Genomic DNA, 22,789 nt, shown 5'->3' on the forward strand with positions numbered 1-22,789 from the left:
AGGGTAGACAGGATCTGTCCTTTTTCTCCCAGACATTGTGCCCTCCTAAAGGCTGTTCTTCTTGGTGTAGATTGCCTAGGGCCTCTACCTCCATTTTAATTTGAATAATGAAGAGAAAACCCCGAAGCCTGCACATTCTGCCTAATGACTTCTGCCAGAGTGAGAAGCAATCTTCCCCTGATAGCCAAGGTGGGAGAAGAATAACCCCCTCAAAGCATTACTAAAACAAATACTGCAAGTCTCTGGGGCAACAAGGGTAATAGAATACCTCCTGTAAATAAGCCTTAGTGCTCCTTTAACATTTCATCTGCTAGGCACCTTGCAAATACTGAATATTTAATCTCTACAGCATTCGTAGCAGCTGACAGTTCTCCATTTTGCCAATAGACAGATGGAAGCAAGCTGCAGGGAACTCATTCAGGGTCACAGAAGGAATTGATCTCAGAGCCATCCTATGAACTAGGGCTATTAGGGTTTCTAACTGAGGCTTCTTGGTGGGAAGTTCTTGCTCATTCCTCTAAAATCTGTGGCAGTGTTCCTGGCTGAATGCAGGATACCGGTCTAAATAGAGGCTGGTTGTGATCCAGTATAGCAATTCCTGTGTTCTTGTGTTTTGTATAAAAACTAACAAACTAGGCCTCTCCTTGTCAAAGTTTTAAAGAGTGGCTCTGGGCAACATACTAGAATGACAGGATCTAGTTCTTCTCCTAGAAAGTAGTGTACCATGGCTGCTACCCTATAAAGCTAGTCATTATTAGTATGATATTCTCTCCTAAGCATTCATTTGGCTGGCAGACTGGAAGGTACTAGCATGGAAAAGGTTAACTGTAGCAGAATGAGCAGATTATCCTGTCAGCTAGTGCCTGCAGGTAGCAGCATCTAGCGATACCGAGTTTCCTTGATTGCTGCCAGACTCGCCTTAATCCTAATCTCTCCACAGGGATTTCACCACTCTGGAACAGTCTCCTCTGTTTTGTTCATTTTCCCTTTGTTCACATGTAGCCAGATGGTGGCTTTTCAAGGGCAGCCCACTCTGGAGTGATTCAGAGGGGCCACACAGCACCTGGAGCCCCTGGAGGATGTCTGGCTGACTCAGCCACAATTCCTTGTGGGGGTGGGGGGAGAGGACTCTCACTGACGCAAGAAGTAGAAACTTTCTTTAAACAGCTGAGCTAGGGACAAACAGTCAGAAAGCCCAAGGCTAAATTGATTCAATCTTTGCAGGTTTCTTTAAACTGCTTAGATTGAACCGATAAGGAAGTGAACTGATGTTGACTTTTCAAAAGTGAAAGGTGGCCAGACCTCTTCAGTGGTCCATACCAAGAGGTGGGGGCCCTAGAGCATGCCTCCCAGCCTGCCAGACACTGCAGAGATCTGGGAGATGGGTAATTTCCAGCTATGCCCTCTCTTTAGCTTCCAGTCAGCTGAAGAGGGGGCGTTGGGGGAAGCCCCCCCCAGACCGCCCTCTGGGGTCTCCCTAGCACTGGGGAAGGGGGAGGAGGGAAGCCTTTAGTGGGGTGTTTTTCCCTCTGTGCCTATGCCCAGAGCAGGTCCCCCTAGCCATGCCCCCTCCTCAGTCCAGGCTGACTAAGAAGCAGGCCTGGGGGGAAACCATCTGCTCCCCCAAACTGCAGCCAGGAACTCCCCCACAAAGGGTCAAGGCAGGAAGCCCCCAGCAGGGTGCCTCTTCCCCTCTCTCCCCAAGCCCAGAGCCAGTCCCCCTAGCCATGCCCCCTCCTCAGTCTGCACCAACAGAGGAGGAGGTTTGGGGGGAAACCCTCCTCTTCACCTGGCATTCCACCCCCAGTTGGGGTCTCCCTGGTGTTGGGGAAAGGGGGAGGGGTAACCCCCAGTGGTGTGGTTCTTCCCTGCCCACACCCAGAGCCAGGATCTGGGTCCATCACCTGGCTATGCCCCCTCCTTGGCCAGCAGGCTGGATGAGGAGGGTGTGGGGGGGAATGGCCCCCCACTCAGAACTAGACCCCAGCTAGGCTGTGCCAGGTGCAGGGGTGGGGAAGCCCTCCATGGGGGCTGCTTTTTCTCCCCATTTCATCCCCAGCCTGCCTGCCGGCTGAGCAGGAGGCATAGCCAGGTGATAGACCTGGCTCCCAGGTGTGGGGAAGCCCACAGTGGGAGCTTTACTTCCCTGCCCAAGCCAGGAGCTGGGCTGATCACCTGGCCACAGCCACTTCTCAGCTGGCAGGCAGGTAGGGGAGGAAGTTGGGGGGAAACAACCCCCCCACCCCAGCTTTGAACTTTCAGCTAGGCTGTGTCTGGCACAGCAGGTGGAAGCCCACAATGGGGGCCATTCCCTCCCCCGCCACTCCCTCCTCGGATGGCCCACTGGCTGGGGGGGTGGGCATGGCTGGGTGATCACCCTGTCTCCCGACTCAGGTGGGACTGCAGGCTTCCCTGTAACCAGGAGCTGGGCCATTCACCTAGTGACATTTGCTCCCTGGCTGGCAGGCTGGCCAAGAAGGGAGTGGAGAGGAAAAACAGCAACTGCTTCTCCCTCCTTCTCCCTTTCCCACCCCCATTCCATGACCCTGCTGCCACCCCAGGAGCCACCAAATGAGCATGGCCTCTCGCGCCACCACTTTGCTGGAGCTGACTCAGGTGGGTCAGAGCATGAGCTGCCCAGTGCCTCCTAGACAGAGCTGCAGCCCAGGGCCTCCTCCCCATCCAGGAGCTGGGCCCCATCACCCCTGTCCTGAGCTCCCTACTGGCATCACACAAGCCCTCCCCACATCTTCTATGCTTGCCCTGTAAGCCCTGCATGGGGCTGCCTGTTGGCCCTGCCTGTAGCAGTCTCAGTGGCTCCCAGCCTGCTCCACCCACCAGGCTGCCACTCAGGCTGGCAGTGCGGCTTACAGTGGAGGAGGGAGGGGGCTTGCATCACCGGCTGCAGCTCCGCTGCCCAAGACTATCCTGCAGCGTGCCAGAAGAAAACACGCTGCTGCCCTGACTGGGAGATTCTCTGAGGGGAGCCGGCCCAGTGGGGAGTGCACTGGGGGCCTCTGCTGCCTGAGCGCCAGCCTTCCCATGAGCTCCAGGCCGACCCAAGAAGCTCCACTGTGGGGAGGGTTGGAGCTCCCAGTGGCAGTTTTATTCCTCTCACCCAAGGTGGGATGATTCCCCAGCCATGCCCTCTCCCCAGCCTGTGGGCCAGCTGAGGTGGGAGTTGGGTGGGAGGAGGAAATACCCACCCTGTGCCCAGCAGAGGCGGGGAAGCTGGCAGTGGGGAATTTGCTCTCCTGCCTCAGCTGGAGTAGGGGATGAGGTGGGGAAATTCAGCTTGCTCCTAACTGCTGGGAATGGAAATGTCTCTGCTAGCAGCTGGGGCTGAGCCATCCCTGCTCCATTGGAGCAGAGAGCACAGCCCAGGGTTGCAGAGCATGCTGGGATGCTGGGCGACTCTGATTTAACTTAAACCAGGAAGGCATCTGGGACAAAATTGCAATTCCATAAACCAGTTTGACCCAGATCAGTTAAGTCTGATACTGCATTCAACCAGGTTTATCTTAAACCTATTTTGGCCATTTTGAAACTGGTTTAGGTGCACTGAACTTATGTTCTGTTACAGGTTTAAGCCAATTTCTGATTACTTAAATTGCTTTATTTGTAATGTGTGTCCCTAGCCCTACACTGTGCATGTCCCACTGTACCTCAGCAGCTCTGCTACCCTGTACACTGGGTGTATGGAGTCATGGTCCTTACCTTTCCTTGCAATTTTTCGGTAGAGTATTTGTGTCACATGCGTCTCTCCTGGAATAGAGTCTTAGAGTCCCTCTCTTCTTTTGTACACCCATGCAAACTGACAATGGATTTTATTCTTTTCTTTAACATGAATTCCTGCCACATAAGCTAACTAAAGAAATATTGCTGCAGACACTACTTGAAGCTGAAAAGCAGATGCATAGATAATGGTGCATTTTTCTCCATTTTATGGCTAACCTATTTACAGGGATATGCGCATCTCCTCAGCTCATTGAAATCACTCCATTTGTCTCTTTTAACTGAATTTTCAACAATATGAGCGGCTGACGAGCTTTTGTCTTTCTTCTGCCTCAGTATGGAAATATGCTTTTAAATTACCCTAAAAGGTGCTGACTTATAACTAAAGTAGTGTTACAGACAGTGTTGTAAAAAGCGAGCAGGAGGCCTGTATTGTGCACTGGCAAACTGCACTTTTCCTGTTGTCATTGAAGTTCCTGGGTCTTATTTTAGACTGGAGTGGGGAAGGAAAATGAATGTATTGGTCTCATCCTTGCATTGCAATCAGAGCACATGGAACTCAAAAAGGGATAGGGATGAGAAAGGGGAATGGACAGGGGGGGCTGGAATAGCAAGGAATGCAAAGCTAAAATGCAGCAGCAGTAGGCTATGAATAGCAGAAGGTCCTGCTGGTTAGTAATGGGATGCATTGGAGACCAACTCAAATGGGATGGGTTGCAGTGTTTTGAAAATCAGCTGAACTGGCAGGTTAATGGAATCCAAGGGCTGAAGAATGCTCCAGATCAGAAAGAAATTTTGCAGGACCCAGGACTAAGATAATAGGTGTTGATGCAGGTCAAGATTACAGTTTAGGGACAGAGCTGAGAGGGTGTATTCTTGGAATTCTGTGCAGAGGGGCAATGACTATGATGAACTAGTGACAGCTATACAGCACTTGCTCTAATACACCTGGTCCAATACAGCCCTAATAGGCTCAAATGAATATACCAATTAAATTTACCTACAGAAATTTAAAACATAATAATAAACCACAGCAAAACTAAAAAACTTGTGAAAATAGCAAGTACGGTTGAGATAATTAGAACTGGCTGAGAAGGGGAGGCTTTTGTTAAGAACTTACTATTTTTTAATTTAGAATTTCTATTAGACAATCAAAATATAAAAAAAAAATCAGCTATCTCTACAATAAACTTGAATCTTTTGTTCTTCAGGCCAGTGGCTATTAACTTCTGATGCACTGAGACATGTATACCCAGGACTTTTCAGTATTTGAAAATGAAAGCTTAATATTTTTGCTTCTGATTTGGAGGGAGAGTTGCATTAAAGATTTAGCAGCAAAGTGTTTAGTTTATAGACTGACATGGAAATATTCTAGTCTCAGTTTTCAAATTAGGGTGCCTAAATTAATGCTCCTAAAAGCTCCATTTAGCTACTAGCCACTGGGGCCTGGATTTAAAAAAAAGAATTCAGGGCAGATTTTTGAGTGCTTTACACACACAACTCTATACACACAATTTTCTGCTGAAAATCTGCTCAATTTATTTATGTGCCTAAATAGAAAGTGAATTAGCTGGAAAAATATGACTTTGTTTGCTAGGCTCTTTTGATCTACTGACAGCAAACACCTTTTCTGGGGTTCAAAATTAAGCATGTAAAACAGCAGAGTTGGGCTAGTATGGCGGGAAGTCTCTAACTTCAGGCTCCAAGATTGGTAATTGTGTTCCACACATTTAGGGTCTGTCTAGTGCTATAAGGAAGACCATGAATTCCCCATTCCATATCTTACAACTCTTAAGTGATGGGCACATGAACAAGTTAGCTATGAGTTAATGCCCGGAGCTTCATCTTTCTACTCATGTGTCCATAGCCTTAGAATCCAGCTGCAATTCATGACAAGGGTTTGTTCAGATTTAAAGCTTAAATGCCTCATTGTGAAATTTTCTAACTGCTGATTTAACTAGAGGCGAAGAATCCTGCTAGGGGACAAAGCCCAGGGACACTAGCTTTGAAGGCTTATTAAAAAAATATGCCCACTTCAGGGGTCTCACCACTTCTACTTTTTGTTTCCAACCAATCCTTTCCAGAAAAACATTCCACACGAATCCATCAAATGGATACATCCTCTGTTACCAGATGTACCCAAGTATATTGTCCCTGAAGTTCACCTAGCTAGGTTTCCCAGTCCTTGGTTGAACCTCTTCCCTTCTTAACGCATTCTCCAAAGGGACATAGTGTATCATTCCAGTGCATTGTTTCAGTAGGGGCATTGGCCATTCCTACCACATGTGCACTGGCCAGGGTTGTCTCATGCCTTTGGTGCTTCAATAGTAGTTGGATTTTTCTCATACATTCCCATTCCCTTGTTCATCTTTACCAGTTTGGGACACTTTTTCAATAATACATCCAAAATAAATGTGTGTAACATAGTATATGCATCTTTATGTTGTTTATTTTTAACTACTTTAGTTCTCTCAGTGGGTCTGAAAGTACTCTCACCACTCCCCACCACCCCCCACTAACAAAAAACAATACATCTTCATCTGGAAGTCTGTCTGTATTATCCTAATCTACAATGGTACAAGAGTTAGCTTCCAGTTTTAAATAAAGCCGAAATGGGCTGATTACTAATATCTTCATTATCCATAATACCTTTTTTTACAATATGAGACCCAACCCTACAGTTACCCTTAAATAACAGCTACTGTGGGTTTTTTAGCTACAAAGCAAGTTATGGCCTGAATAGAAAAACAAAAGAACCCAATTTAATGAACAGTTGCAGTGTTAATCATTTTGACAGGGTGATGTCACACATTCAATCTAACACTTGCTAAGGGCAGTTAAAATGCAAGCAGATGCATATCCAAGTAGTTTAGCACATGTTAAGTGCCCAGTGCCCAGTGCAAAGTTGTTCTCTTTCAGGTGAGGGTTGTCTCCTAACATATACTAACTTTATATTCTAATGATTTACAGCTACTGCAAATGAATATGTGACACCACCCTAATGTGTACTAACTTTAATACATCACAATATTCCTATGGCTTGCAGCTGTTGTAAGAGAAGGTGTGACAAGGCCCTGAGTTGCCTGTCAACTTCAGTGGTATGAACCATAGGTCCGCTCCTAGAAACACCTACTACCAAACTAATGTTTACTACAGTTAAGTAGCTCCGCTGATGAGCTCATAGGATTAGTCCAGTTGACTCACTCTGTATGCATATGTGTGTGTGTGTGTGTGTGTGTGTGTGTGTGTGTTTGAGATAACTGCTCACAATCATGAACAAGCAAACAGTATATCATTATTGTTTGCTGCATCAGCTTGCTTGGTAGTAATCATTACTTTAAGTAGCAAGTGTTTGCAGGAAATAATTCTTCCACCCTTACTCAAATTGACTAGCACTCACATGAATAATCCCAGTGAGGCTATGTATATAAATAAGTGCACCTCATCATGAGGATGGTTGGAGAACTGGTCCTGAGTAAGGACTGTAGGCTCGAGTTTTATGTGTTTGATCCCAACAGGCAACATTATGATGAGTGTGGAATGACTTTCCCAGTATCTCTTGCAATCTCTCCCCACTCTTTTTTTCCCTTCTAATCTTTTCCCATAACCTGCACAGAACCCTTGGAATGTACTTTGCCCTTACTGGACAGGCATGGAATGATATACCACCCTGTTTCCTGACTCGTCTTCTTTGCTAACCCTCCACCCCTCCCTCTCTCCCAATTCCTAGCTTGCTGTTCTGTTTTTCTACTTTCCCTAAATGCAACTTACTTTAAGCATGCATTATTATTATTAACATCCTACAGTAAAATTAAGCTATTATATAACCCATTTGTCGATCTCAGCCAATTTCTTCTTTTTCTATGTCTATTTATGACGTACATCCAGACTGCACGTCCTTTTTTTCCCCATGTTTATTTAAAAGAAAAAAAGTAACGACAAAAAAGATCTATTAAAAAAAAAAGCAACATTGGAGGGTGGTGGGTTTTTTTGGCCAAAAATTAAAAGAAAATTGAAATGGGCAGAAACCAATCCACAAGCAAAAAATATCTAAGCAATGAAAGTGTCCCTAGACTGCTTTGTCTGTTCCTTTTAAATGTGTGCATCTGGTTCGTTCATCTTTGAAAGTGTGTGGAATATTTTTTCTTTAAAAATAAAATTTAAAAAGAATCCACAATTGTTCTTTTCTCCCTTCTTGCTGGGAATAAACTGCTGTTTTTTTTTCTTTTTGCTTTTTTTTTTAGTATATCTCTATATATCTATATTTTGATGTATTTCTTTTCAATGCTTGAATTTCTAACTTAGATTTGGTTTGTTCCAATCTAATGACAACAACAACAAAAACAAACACAAAAAAGAGTTATGAATTGTTTTCTGCAATTTTTCCCCCTACTTCCCTCTTTAACTAAGGAACTACTTCACCAGCAGAATCCCCACAGCCACAATTTTAAGATCACTCAAATTAATCTGATTTTAAACATAATCTGATTCAAGAGGGAGGGGAATCTTGAAGTACACATTCATTTTAAAACAATGACTTAATGTGCTGGACCAACAGTTGCCTCCAATTCCTTAGAACAATGTCAACTTCCTCATGGATTTTGGAAAAGACCTTTAGCTGCATATTGGGCTGTGCGTAGCTGCATTTGAAGTAGTTCTAATTGCAATGCATAAAACTAGTTTCCTTGTTTTTTGTTTTCTAATCTCTGATTATGATTATTATTATTAGTTTATGTATTTTTACTGCTCTTTTTAGTAGGGACAAAAGCTTTAACTGTTTTTATAATTTGAGAACCTTTAATGAAACTGTGAATATTATTATTATAATTCTTAATAATTTTTTTTGTAACTTGCATGTTGAAGAAGTTGCAGCTTAGGGTTTGTGAGATTGTCAATGTTAGAGTTCTGTTCTTTCTTTTTGTTGATGGGCATGAATATGCTCATTTGTTTTTGTATATTGCCCATCCCTTCCTTACAGCCAGAAGCTCTAATGCTGCTAGATCACTCCGTACCGCCCTTACATGGACATGGCAACTGACTTACACATTCACTCCCATCATCTTCATCTCCTGTGTAGTACACTCATAGATTTTACACTCCTATTCCATCCACCCTAGGCATCTTTTCTATCCATAAGTCCCCTCCCAACCCTTTCTTTAGCATCGTTAAAATTTTATGTGCAGTCATCCATTCCTTAAAAAACACACACACTAAAATTATAGAAAAAAGAAAATGTTTAAAAAAATATATATCAAATCAACCAAAAAAAGCAGAAAAGCTTAATTATCAAAAAATCATCATATCTGTAGATACGTAAACAAACGTAAATTCTATAAAGTGTACAGGTTTTTTTCAATTGTAATACATGAATTATTTTAAACAATACAAATATAATTTACAACCAAAAAAAAAAAACCTACAGAAAAAAACAAAAGCTCAAATCTGTTAAGGTGCAAGATTTTTTTCTTTTCATGTTATGTGGTGTGGATGTATGTGTTGTTGCCTCCCTGTATCGCCCTTTGTCGTAAAATTATATTTAAAAAAAAAAGAAATAATAAACATTTTGCTAAAAAAAAGTTTTTAAGAAATGACAACGAAACAAAAAAGCAAGTTTCAAGAATGTGGCAATTCTACTTGTCCAAGAGCATTCTTACACAACTTTCTTTTGTAAATTTTTCTTTCATGCCAAAAAACATGCGGGCAATTTGTTGATGTAAGTTGACTATATGCAATCAATGTGGTATGCTTTCTTCTAACTACTGATATATTTTGAGTCCTTTTTTAAAACGGAAGCAATGTTTTTGGTTTTCGGAATTTTTTTGTTCCGTTTTCTTGGGTTTTATCTTTTTTCTTTCTCGTAAAGCGAATGACCTGCGTTTTTCTTTTCTTTTGCTGAACTTAATTTTGCTGTGAAATGTTTATGTTTTAATGATTTTTTTTATTTTCTAGTGTATGTTATGTTTGGGGGAGAAGTATAAATGTGTTCATTTAATTTTGGATATGTTTGCTTCTGTATTTTCTGTTATGTTTCCTGTGCTCTGTATATTGCTGGTTAAATGATTACTCTTTGTAAGAGGAGAGTGAATGACCCAGCGGTGGTTGCTCCTGCTCTTTGTCAACTCTGATCCCCAGATGCCTTTGCCTCCCACAGAAAAATAAGCAGGAATGCCAAGCTAGGGGAGCGGTAGTCAATGTTCCAGAAAGAAACAAGGGAAGTTTCTTTGACATAGTGGCTCACACTTTGGCCAGAGGGTCTCCTTGTTTTTAACTCTAACTTCATCCATCGTATTCACATGGAAGCATTTTATTAGTATTAATTCCATTGATTGCAAATCATCTTCCTTGTGACACAGTCGAGAACATACTCTCAAGTGTCCTGTTACACTGCAAACATCTGCCCCCAAATGACATTAACAGCATAAGAGCAAACCTCTTCTAGCAGTTTTTTCTTCCAAGCTTTTACTGTCTTGAACTTTTAAAATTTCCCTTGTCCTATAAGGTATTTCCTGCCCTGCAGTGTGCATTTCTTTGGATAATACTGAGTTCAGGTTAAACGTAAAGTAACTAAATGAACAAATAAAACACCTTTGCTATGGATAGGGTAATTTTTGAAGGGTTCATCTAGTAGCACAGTGCTAAATACGTAGCAGAGATCTCAGGCTCCACTGACAGCTGCCCAGAAGAACTGATGCTCAAAATGGAACAGGTAATTATGCTCACTAATAAGTTGTTACTGTCAATAAATCAAGTAGGTTTAAATTAATGAAAGATACCATAAAGGGTTCAATACATTTTGGTTGGTTCAGAGACGCAACTCAAAGTCTGGATACTTAGATTAACCTTCCTAATATACTACAAAAGTTGGAATTGCGACGAGAAGCAGTTTTCTTTTGAAATTAACAATGCCTTTTATTATGTCTTAAAACCTAAGGCGTTTGTTACTCCAGGTAATATTCCTTGGGTATTTCCTATTTCTGCCTTGGCTGAAACTGGCATGAACTAAAACAACCAATAATTTACAGCAAACTACTCTAAATATTTGACCGAATACTGTATTCATAAACTCTCACTTAGGCCCTACATCCTCTAGCAAGGCTGGCATCAATTCTTCTTTCATCCACAATAATTTTTTCCTCCCTAATTAAGAAAACCTCATGTTGGGGGAAGCTGATCATAAGCTTTAGGAAACAATTCTCTCTGAAAATGAATGGGACTTTTGACATCAACCTGGACTTGACCCTTAATCAGTTATTTCTGGGTGTGTGTATACATGTGTTTTAATGCACAGTAGTCTATTTTACTGTGTGCGAAAGCATCACGTAAAAAACCATGCAATTACGTTAATGCACAATAAAATAGGCAACTGCACATTAAGCATCACTTAAAAACTATGCACATTCATTACTGGGCATTAAGGCAGTCTAATGCACTTTTTTTTAGCATTTCACAATGGTGGTACCGACTTTAATGCGCATGAAAAAAAGCACCTTAATGCAATGTTGATGCCTCTAGACTAGGGGTGGGCAAAATGGTGGATCCAGCTGGGTGTGCAGGCAGTGGATCATAGCTCTGCCCTGGCTCTGGACCACACTGTCATGACTGCAAGATCCCAGCGCCAGCCGCAGAACAGCTCCCTGCCCTGCCACGGGTCTTGCCAGCACTGCTGGGGCCAGTCTCCACTGCTGGGTCCAGACACTGCTGGAGTCCCCATGGAAACTGTCCGCAGGAATGTGAGCAGGTGCTGCCAGGGAATGGAGTCCGCTGTAGGGCCGATTTGGCCCACAGGCTGGACTTTGCCCACCCCTGCTCTAGACAGGGTCTTTTGGCACCTTTTCTCTTTTAGAGCAACAAATCCGGCTGCAAGACTAGTGTTTGCTCAAGTCACTTCGGGAACATTTGATTTTCAGGGAGGAAAAAGAGAGTCTGGATAGTTGAGGCAGAAGGCTAAAGTACCCTGGTGTTACTGACTGTCATTTTCAATTAAGTGAGGTTGAAGAGGTGAAAGAATATCAGGAATGTTCATCTGCTCAGCTTCATACTAGCATCAGATTTCTGCAAATCAGTGGCTGTGGTCTGAATATTTTTTCCTGTTCACCCTCAAAGGACCCAAAGAGAACAAACCCCTGGTGATGTTTAAAAACTCAATTATTTAATGAGAATTTCTTGGCACCCAATTTGCATAAATCAGGAGAAGGGATAGTGGTGGATTATTTTCTATGGCAGTGTATTTCAGACAAAGTGGAGCTGAGTATCAGAGCAAGAGGATAAGAATAAAATGCAAATGAGACTTTAGATGTGGAATTTCAAATACGTGAAGATGTCACGTGGATGTGCTGTGCTGGGCATTTAAAATCTTTTTCACCACATCTGGAAGAGACACAGGGTTATGTCCCTTTATAATCATCATGAGATTCAGCAGGTGAATCTTTTAGGATTCTTTTACTGTGTGCTTTTTGTCCTGCCTCTCTTTGATGAGCAGTGGATTCAGAACTTGAATTTAGAGACCAGTGAAACAGTCTTGGCCATAAAGAGAGCTGGATACTGCTGCACTTTTTTTTGTTGGTGCCCTCTACATTCATGATTCGCCCACAACATCCTTACAGTTCAAAAGACTTCTATTAAATTTTTAACACTCTTTCTTTCCAGTGGCAGAGAGCCCTTACTAGAGATCAGCCTCAGAGGTATGAATTATATATCTATAAATACACTCATAAAGCAAAAAGCAGGGCAGCTTCAAGGCTAAAGTAGACCTTTTATATCCCCAGTGATCTTGCCGGTTTAAAAGAAAGTACAACCCTGTCAAAAAAGTATATGGTCCAGATTTAAAATGCTAACTTTATGGAATACACATAGTGCTTGTTCTTGGGAAGAAGAAATCCAAGAGAAGCACTTGGATACTAGTATTTTACTGGGTGGAGTTACCCATCACTGAGGCTTCAATTCTCTTGGTGCTTCTTCTTGTTCATTGTACCTTTTGCATTTATTCCCAGCCAATGAAGCACTGACTCTGCGTCCCTACCTAGGAGAAGCAGCTAGTTTATCTATTCCCTTTTATTTCATTCTTCAGCACCAGGCTGTCAACACAAACTATTTAAAAAAGCACACAACAAGTTTGGGGAAAAGGACAGGGGAGTTGGCCAGGCTGCAGACCCTTAGGATGCGCTGAATTCTAAGTACAGGTTCTGAATCCACTGCTCATTCTCCAGTATTTGCAAATCAATGACCAATTTTCCCAAAAAAAAGAAAAAAAGAAAAAGTAATAACACTGAAGAAACAAAATTTCCTGCCTCTTCAGTTGAACCTTTGTTGAATAACAAGTAGTGAATATTTTAAGGAAGAATTTCACCACACATTTCTTAAGAGCTAGGTACACCACTGATTTAATAAAAATAGACCAAATCATTAAAGACATCAAGAACTGAGCAACAAAAACAACAAATGTTTAGCATTAAGATAGCCCTTCTCACCATCAGAGAGGATTACAGAAATTAATTAACAAATTTTAATCCTAATTATTGATTTGATGGGAGTCATCCATTGTGGTTGGCGTCTCTGCACAATGTGCTTCCTTTTAAATCCTATGTATACCTTGGACAATGAAAGAGGTGAAACTTCAACCTAGAAGTTCACGGTCTTCACCAGAGATCTGCTGTGTGAGAATGTTCTCTTATATGGAAGCAAAGGTTTCTATTTGCAGTATGAAACTCCACATTCATAGCCAGCAGCAATATATGAAAATCAGCAAGTAACAAACCCAAAAGCTCCTTCCTGTGTTCTCCCTGGGAGGTCATTAGCACAGGGCCAAAGAAAATGGGAAATCATCAAGCATTGAAAGAACGATTTCAAGTAGCTGCTTGACAGATGAGCCAATTTTATCATCAATGAGAGCACATTCCTCCCACCAACCCAAAACAGATGCAAAAACACTAATCCCAAGAGGCACAAATGTCTCAGTTACTGTAACAAATGAACTCTCTAGTGGGAAAGTGGTTCCTTTAAAGCCAAGGAAGCCCAAGAGATAAAATGAGGAAAGGTGGGTTTTAGTTCTCCTGCTAGAGTGTATGATGCATAGAGTTGTATTTGCAGTTACTAGGTTACAGTGCAGAGTGGAATGTCTGATTTTCCCATGCTTCTGGGCTTTGCTTCTTACCACGTGGGGCCAGGAAGAAATGTTTCCCCTTCTTATTGCCAGAGGTATTGGAGAGGAAGAGGGGTAATTGCCTTCCTCAGAAACTTTGGGTGTTGGCTACAGCCAAATCTGCAGATTTTTGACTGGTGTGTGTCTGGGACTTAAAAAATCCCTGTAGGTTCCTAGTTAGAGGATCTTGCTTTTCTATTCAGGATCAGGTAGATCCAAACATAAAAGAATTTTGCCCTATGGTCAGAATGGCACAGACTGCGTAGGGTTTTGTCTTCCACTGCAACTGGGGTACGGTCCTCTTCCTTGCATCTCTCAAGGATACTTTGACAAACTACTTCCTGTCCTTGCAGTGGCAGGACATTGACAGTGCCCTCGTTCCCTTGGTTTACCTGTGGCAAACTATGGTTATCTTGATATTTTCAAGCACTGTACCTAGTAGCTGTGAATGAAGGTTACTTATGCAGTTTCAAGAACAGATTAGACAAGAGCTTCAATAGGAGGCTTAAATAGGGATGATCCTGCCTTGAGCTTCCTGCCTCCTAAAGTCCCTTCCACATCCACATCCACTTTTCCATGATTCTTACAGGGTAGCTTATAAACATGGTGTGGCTTATTGAACACTCTGGGCCAAATATGGAGGTGAGATTAAGTAATTCTAAGAAAGTCTAAGTTTGTCCCAGCCTTCCAATAATCTAAGTTACAGCACGTCCCTGATGACATATGTCAAGACAGATTCTACAAAGCTCACCTCTGAATTTGGCCAGTGGTCCTCCTTCCACCATACTTATACTCAGGGAGCTCAGTACTCTCTGGTACATTTGTGGAATTCCACTTGTTCTAATAACTCTGTTTATATCATGGAAAGCATGAACATTTTTAGTGGCAATAGGTTTGATTATAAACTACAAGTAAAAAAAAGTCTTAGAAAAATGAATTGTTTCTTAATATCAGTTGTGGGTCTGGAAATGGTTTTAAAAACAATATTTCTTGTTTCCTTGGAGTCAAGTCTAAAGGGTTGACTGTAAAGTGGACTAAAATATTTCCTCCACGGAGGAAAGCTGTCCAAAATATCACCCCAGTGGGTGGCAGATCAGCTGCACACAGAAGCCATTTGTAGACACAGTAGATTTTAATAACAAAAGCACTTCAGAAGCTTTAGATAGGCAATTAAAAACTGTCAAACTTATGACTCCAGTTGTGTGTCACAGATGGTGCACTAAAACTGCAGATGAATGCTACTATTTAATGACAGAGGCACTAATTTTAAAATCACTTAAAGGGACACTATCAACCCCCTCAACAGACCTCAGATGATTTTGAGGGACTTGATTCCCTATCAAGCAGCTGATTTTGTGTATGGCTTGAACTTCTTTTATTTAATTCACTCTTACCCAGACTGTAAAATGTCCAGTGGTAGATTTTCAGTTCTTAAGGCCCCTCATAAAAGTTTGACTTGAGACAAGTTAACAACGATTAGCCATGCCCACTGTAATAACAGAAGCCTTTGTGACAGGGGTAAATCACAGTCCAAGTCCCTGATTCTACTTCATGTGCAGCAAAGCTCAGTCAAAAAATCAGAAAATATAACATAGCTGTCTGGCAGATTACAAACTAATGCTGCCTTTCCCATCTCTGTAGTGAACAAATTCAATATGAAGCAACCCCCTTGGATTATTTTTTATCTAAAATACTCAACTTTTCCCTTCTTTGGGTAGCTAAGGCACAAATGCTATCCAGAAGCTGACAAAACTATGCTGCATAATCAAATTGGCTATTTTGATGTCAAACAAAAGAAACAACTTTGCAACATAGGTGTATCAAAAAACTAAATATTATATTCCACATGCAAAGTTAATTTCTAGCAGCAGTGACATAAAAGCAAGTATTCCCATTGATTCAGTTCATCAGCATTCAACCCCTCACAAAAACTGAAAAATAACCATAGGCCAGGGTTGCTATCCAGACTGCGACCAAACTGTGTCTGAGATGACATTTGTACCCTCTGTGCACAACTGATGATTAAACATGGCTGCTGCACAAGTCCATTTACCTTGAATTGACGGCAAACTGCAAGCAGCCAAAAGCAAGTTTAAGAGCAGTACTTGGTGATATGGTCTGTACAGAACTCTTGTTGGCATTAATAGAACCTTCACATGAAATGCATGTAGAAACTATAATACAACTTTTCAGTATTAATAAAAGACATCAGAAATTTGACCCTACTGCCAAGTAGGCAGTTAGTTAGGTACATGACTGTTTATTAACAATAATTAACAAATAGTTCAGATGCAAAGTCATCATTTTTTAAATTTGGGATCTTATTACCCATTGTTTTTGAACCTCCCACATCTGCACAAATTCTGAGTATGGTAAGTCCAAGTCAAAAATCTCCATTCTTTCATGTGACATTTTACATTCACTCAGAACTGATATAAATGACTCCTCATGGTACAAAGCAAAGAGGAAGTGTGCTTTATATATGATTCTTTCTCAGGCAACCTTTCACTGAAATCAATGGGATCTGAATAGACAGCCCAGCTTACTCAGCTGGCTAGCAAAAATGTAAATACAAGACTTACCCCAAAACATATTAAAGCCACACAGCTCCATAAAAAGATACAGGAACCTGCACTTAAATACCCAACTGTGTGATCTGAACATAAAAGAGTGCAATTTACCTCCACACCTACCTAAAAGATAAGTAAAACGATAGCCCCATTATCCTGAAAGCAGAAGTGAAGTCACATTACAGTGCACATGTGAATCAAGCGAATTACCTTGATGAAATAAACCAGCTTACTTAGGCAGGTCTAGATATTTCAATATAGCAAAACTTTGTTAAGAAACCCAGGTGCCAGGAATTACCGTGACTCTCTTGATTGCAGATACAATGAGCTTGTGTATGGAAAAGTGAGGATTGGCTGCTGACTGTTCACAGGACAAGGACTCTAGAAAAATGTGACATTTAGTAGGGCTTCATAGGTTTTCTTGTAGGCTAGAGAAAACATCACACTGATCTCTGTATATAGAGAAATTCCAGGAGATGAAGAATGTACACTGCTTATCAGTTTCAGCTTGGGCTCAAATTCTGATTTAGGTCAGCTTACACACAACTTGGCATAATCAGTCAGGATTGTCAGTGTCCATTTAGTCAAAGCACAGCATCAGAATATCAAGGAGCACTGCAGATCAGTTTGGGGGTAAATTAGTAGACAGAGCTGAGAAAGTATAGGGAGAGAGTTAGGGATGGAGTAGCAGCGGGTACTATGGATCAAAAAAAGATGAACAAAGATTGAACAACTCTTGGTGCCTGCATGCCCTCCATCTAGCTCTAGTTTCTCAATCCATCCCTCACTCCCATGAGAGCTACATTCACTTGCACAGTTTAAAAGCCAAAAAAATAAACAAGAAGAAAAGAATGAACCAGGAAGTGTTTAGAGGTTGCGGTGGAAGGAAAACAGAGAAGAAATACCAGCGCTACCATAATGACAAGACACAGAGGAGGCAAAACTGGTAAGAAGAAATGGCCAAGAGCAGCAAAGTCTAATCCACTATTTTATGGTGGCTTGGAGTAATTCCATATTTAAACATTCTTTTCCTCTTACTATGATAGACTGTTTAAGAAAGTAGAGATATGCCAAATTTGAATTCTTCAGAGTCACTTGAGAGTATCTTCAAGACCAAACCTTTGGGCCCCAAGGATTTCAGAATTCTCCCCCAGCATACCTTCTGGAGTTTAAAGAGGGAGGAACTGAAATGGCCAACTTGCCTAGCTTAAAAACAGGTTAAGAGGGAAGGATCTAAGGCCCTGGGGATTTGTGCTGCTAGTGTGGATAAGGGGAGAAAAATTGTCTCAATGAATTTCTGAGTTATCCATCACCTTTAAGCTGAGCAAATTTAAAATGTGGTTCTGTGTCAGTAAAATGTACTAATCTTGTGTTTTTTCTTTCAATCCCAGGAGGTGAATTAGTTATCCCTCTACTTGTAGAAGACCCTTTAGATATTCCTCCTATTGCTACTCGTGCACCTTTCATTACACTCCCCCCTACCTTTCGCCCCCTCCTCACCATTATTGAGACCACCAAAGATTCCCTGTCCATGACCTCTGAGGCGGGGTTACCTTGCTTGTCGGACCAAGGCAGCGATGGTTGTGATGATGATGGCTTGGTGATATCTGGGTATGGCTCAGGGGAAACCTTTGACTCTAACCTGCCCCCTACTGATGATGAAGATTTTTACACCACCTTCTCCTTGGTAACAGATAAGAGTCTTTCCACTTCAGTCTTCGAAGGTGGCTACAAAGCACACGCACCTAAGTGGGAATCCAAGGACTTTAGACCTAACAAAGTCTCCGAAACTGGTAGGACTACTACCACGTCTTTGTCCCCTGAGCTGATCCGCTCCACAGCTTCGTCCTCGACTGGGATGGTGCCCAAATTGCCAGCCGGCAAAATGAATAACCGTGAGCTCAAACCCCAGCCTGACATAGTCTTGCTTCCGTTGCCCACTGCCTATGAGCTAGACAGCACAAAGCTGAAGAGCCCGCTAATAACTTCCCCCATGTTCCGTAATGTGCCCACAGCAAACCCCACGGAGCCAGGAATCAGACGGGTTCCGGGGGCCTCAGAGGTGGTCCGCGAGTCGAGCAGCACAACGGGGATGGTCGTCGGCATAGTGGCTGCTGCTGCCCTCTGCATCCTGATCCTCCTGTACGCCATGTACAAGTACAGGAACAGGGATGAGGGGTCCTATCAGGTGGATGAGACGCGGAACTACATCAGCAACTCTGCCCAGAGCAACGGCACACTCGTGAAGGAGAAGCAGCAGAGCTCAAAGGGCGGCCACAAGAAACAGAAAAACAAGGACAAAGAGTATTATGTGTAAAAAATATACTTATTTATATATAAATATATAAATACTTAATGAGATTTAACTGAAATATCAGAATCGTTACAGCTAACAAGATTGGGAGCTATCATTTGTGGGAAAAAATATTGGGAAAAAATATTCAGCTGTGACTGTTAACGTCTCGGTCATCACTTGGAGTCAGCAAACTCTGCCCTACTGTATTATAAAGCACACTTAGTGTTCTGGAGATGGCACATGCAGCTCTACCATGTTAGCGGACTTGGAAGTTGCCTAATCTCCCGCTCTGCTGAACTTTCTGCAAAAGGTAGAAGACTTCATGGCTTACTTGTTTCATATCTCCAAGTGAGTCTTTAACAATGTTCGTGATCTTTGACTGTATCGATAATTTTTCAGTTTACTTATTTAAAAAAAAAAGAAGGAAAAAGAAAAAAATATAAACGTTATAAACAAAACAAAACCCCAAGCAAACTGATCTGGCCATGTCCAGTGTAATTTTTCAAGATTGGAGGGAGGTGGAATAAATGATTTTGGAGATCGTTAGTGTTTGGTTTGGTTTGGTTTGGTTTCCTGGGGGTCCTTTGTTCTTTCTTTCTTTCTTTCTCTCTTTCTTTTTTTTTTGTTTTTTTTTTTTGGTGGGGGGGGAGAATGAACTGGGACATGAGTCAAGAAGAAATCTCAGAAAAAAACCCCTAATAAATAAAGAGAGACTATTGCCATATATGAACTCAAAAGATACCTATGGTGTTTACATATCTGGTTGTGTTGTCTCTAGAATCCGTTGTCTTGCAGTAAGTTGTTTGCTAACAGCACAGTGAAAGTGTGTGATGGGTGGTGATGAAGATGATTTTTTTCATGGAAAGCTGGTTCCCTTGGATCTGGCTCCAGTGTTTTCAGTCAGACTCAAGAATAGATTGTTTTGGGTCTTGTTTGATTAGGGGCACTGGATTTATTGACAATATCATTTGGTATGCATTAGCACAGCCAAAATATGTTTAAGTGGAAGTAAGAAGGAAAAACTAAAGAAAAACAAGAAAATGGTTAGCCACTCTAAGCAGAATATGCCATGCAAAAATAAAGGAGCCATTCTCTAGGTTCTGGTTCTGTGACTGATTGCAATGCATGCAAATAAGAATAAGAATAATAAATCAGTGAATAAAGTGATCAGAAAGACAATATTTGAGTTCAGCTTGTGACATGACCCATAAGCGTCACACAAGCAAAACACGCCATGAAAAATACAATATACATAGGGGGTTTTTTTTACATAAAGCTGTTTTTCATATGTAATATTTTAATTTTGTAGCTTAACATTTCTGATTATCTCTGTCTTTCCATTTACCCTATTTTCCCTTTACCCTCTCTTTTATATACAAGAAATAAATGAATAAAGCTGCTGTGACACAAAAAATAATAAAGTAAAAGGAATTTAATAATATTATAATATATAAATATATATATATATACAGATATATTTATCATGGTATGTTTGATGGGACGACTGGAACAGAAATTCTGTTATGGTCTTAACATGGAATGCGAATGTTGTTTTAGAAGAAAAAAGTTTTAAAAAAGCAAAATTGAACCTTAAAAATGTGAAGAGAGCGTGTGTTTTAGCTTTGTCACAGTTATCAGTGTCAAAAGGATTAAAACATTTTCTCAGAATTTGTTTACATATTTTACTACTTTTTTTTTGTTAGTGTAATTTGTATATGGCTACCCTGAATGTATATAATGTTTTATGGTTAAGCTGATTTTTTTTGTTTGGTTTATATTTAATTTGTTCAATCTTGGTTGGTTGGTTTTTATTTTTCCCCAATTATTGTGTAAGGGAATAACTTACTGTACAGAACAATAACCAACTGGTTTCATGGCCATGCCAATCATGTGCAAAAAAGCAAAAGAGGGAGCAAGAGAACGAGGCAGACAAAAAGAAAAACTAATACAAAATGAATTGAGGACTCTGGAGTTTCAGAAATGTATAATTTTTCTGTATACAGATGAAAACTAATCAGCTGTTTAGGTTTAGAAATCTACTCTTGCTGGTGTTTATAAGTCGCATGAATATTTGACTTTGAAGAAGTGTCATCAAATACACACACGCACATGGGAACTAAATAAAAAGTAGCCTTCTCAAGCATTTAGAGAAGAGGCTTTCATGGTTAACAGATATTTTCAGTGTGTGTGTGTGTGTGCGTGTGTGTGTGCGCGTGTGCGTGTGTGTGCGCGCGAGGTTGTTTTTGTTTGTTTTTTGTTTTTATTTATTTTTATACTAAAAAGAAAAAAAAAGACAGGTTTTAAAAAGGTATGAAAGCACGATTTTAGACAACCTAACTGGCTGAACCTATATGAAGTTGATTATATCTTGATGTCTGTAAAAGATTGCTGTTCTTGGAGTCTTGGAGTCTTGTGAAATGATTTCCTGCTTTCTTTCTTCCTTTCCTTTTTTCTTTCCCTTTTTAAGTTAAGGGGGAAAGACCCACTTTCTTTCTTTTCCTTTTTTGTGTAAGTTTCTATTGGACAGTTTTTGGGAACATGTGCATTTCTGTATGTGGGCTTTTACCATATTCCTGTTGTTTTATGGACAACCTTAAGAATTTTTGTTTGATGTTTTTTTTTCCCCTTTCTTTCCTCCTTTTCTTTTATTATTTGCATTTTTGTTCAAGGATATGCTTAGCAATAAAATGTTCTTCCCAAAGCCCTGGATGTTGCTGTCCTTTTTATTTTCCAAAGGCTAAAGGGGCACTCCCTCTATAGAGATGAAAAATGTCTCTGAATCAAGAACCAGAAGTCAGGTCTCCCCCATCCTAAATGACTGCCCTAACCCATGAACTACAAAACTATGTTCACATTTGTACTCTTATTCTAAAAGGTAGGCATCATGACCCATGTTCTTTTGGGGCTCTAGCCTCCAAGTCTAACATTTAAGCTAGGGACAGACATTACACATAAACTGGTTTAAATGATTAGAAACTGGCTTAAATCTGTAACAGAACATATGTTCAGTGCACATAAACCAGAATGAAAATGGCTGAAACCAGTTTAAGATAAACCTGGTTGAATGTAAAATCAGACTTAACTGATTTGGGTCAAACCGCTTTATACAATGTCTATCCCAGACCCCTTGTGGTTTTAAGTTAAATCAAATTCCTTTAGCATCTTGGCATGCTCTCTGGGCTGGACAGAGCTCTCTGCTCCACAGCAGGGATGTTCCCTCCCCTCTGCTCCCTGGCTGGAACTCTGGCAGAGACTTGCAGGCACAGTGGGGATCTCTGGCTTCCCCCTCACCCCCCCCCAACCACTCACTGCTTAAGTAGGGGTTCCTCCCTCCTCTCTCCCGCGGCATGGACCATAGCCAGCATGTGGTATGCTAGCTAATGCTGAGATATGTCTGTGTAAGGCAGATAGGAGAGTGTCCACTTAGGGCTTTTTGGAACTAATCAACAGGTTAGCTGGTAATGCCCCTCCATTCCTTCCTTTGAAAAAAGCTGTTTAAGAAGAGCTTGAGCTAATGAGCGAGGCTTTATTTTCTAATGGGGTGTTAAATCCTCATAACAGAGCTGATAAATGCTCTGTTATCAAGAGACTGTGACCTGGCCATGCCCCACTCAGCTCAGCCCTGGAAGGGAAAGGAGGGCTACTCTAGCACCCCCTGGCTTCTAGCCTGAGCCACTGCAGGCATGTGGCTGCATTTTTTTATTCCAGAGGGGATGGCTTTATGGTTACAAAGTGATTTAGCCTAGCCAGGTTAGACTAACCTGCAAAGATTGAATTGATTCAGGCTCAGGCTTTTTGAATGTCTGTCCCTAGCCTTAGGAATAACTGATATCCTAAAAAAAATTCCACTCAGCTGCTCCCTAATGTCCCCTAAGTTTCTGTCAGTGAACATGAGCCAAATTGCCTAAGTCAGTCAAGTCCTGATACTGTCTGGACCCCTTGATCACACATGAACTCCATCAGAATTCTCAAAATAAGCACCTGCAGGACTCCATCAGAAAGGCATTCTTGGAGAAAGTCTAAATTGCAAAAAAGACAGATAAAGAATTT

The 22,789-nt window shown here is 41.4% G+C and overlaps 1 protein-coding gene across 6 annotated transcripts in view; it reads left to right on the forward strand.

Moving 5' to 3' along the window:
- Positions 1-21,396, forward strand: part of NRXN3 (neurexin 3) — a 1,344,032-nt gene extending 1,322,636 nt beyond the window's left edge. For all 6 annotated transcript variants that reach the window (XM_090033813.1, XM_090033814.1, XM_090033810.1 and 3 more), the window contains one exon: positions 17,835-21,396. In XM_090033813.1, the coding sequence (XP_089889939.1) occupies positions 17,835-18,760 (926 nt within the window). In that variant the 3' untranslated portion in view covers positions 18,761-21,396. The remainder of the gene's footprint in view (positions 1-17,834) is intronic.
- Positions 21,397-22,789: the final 1,393 nt, after the last annotated feature.

Source organism: Crocodylus siamensis, chromosome 2, assembly GCF_052110815.1.
Source record: "Crocodylus siamensis isolate JL-2025a chromosome 2, ASM5211081v1, whole genome shotgun sequence".
Taxonomy (NCBI): Eukaryota; Metazoa; Chordata; order Crocodylia; family Crocodylidae; genus Crocodylus; species Crocodylus siamensis.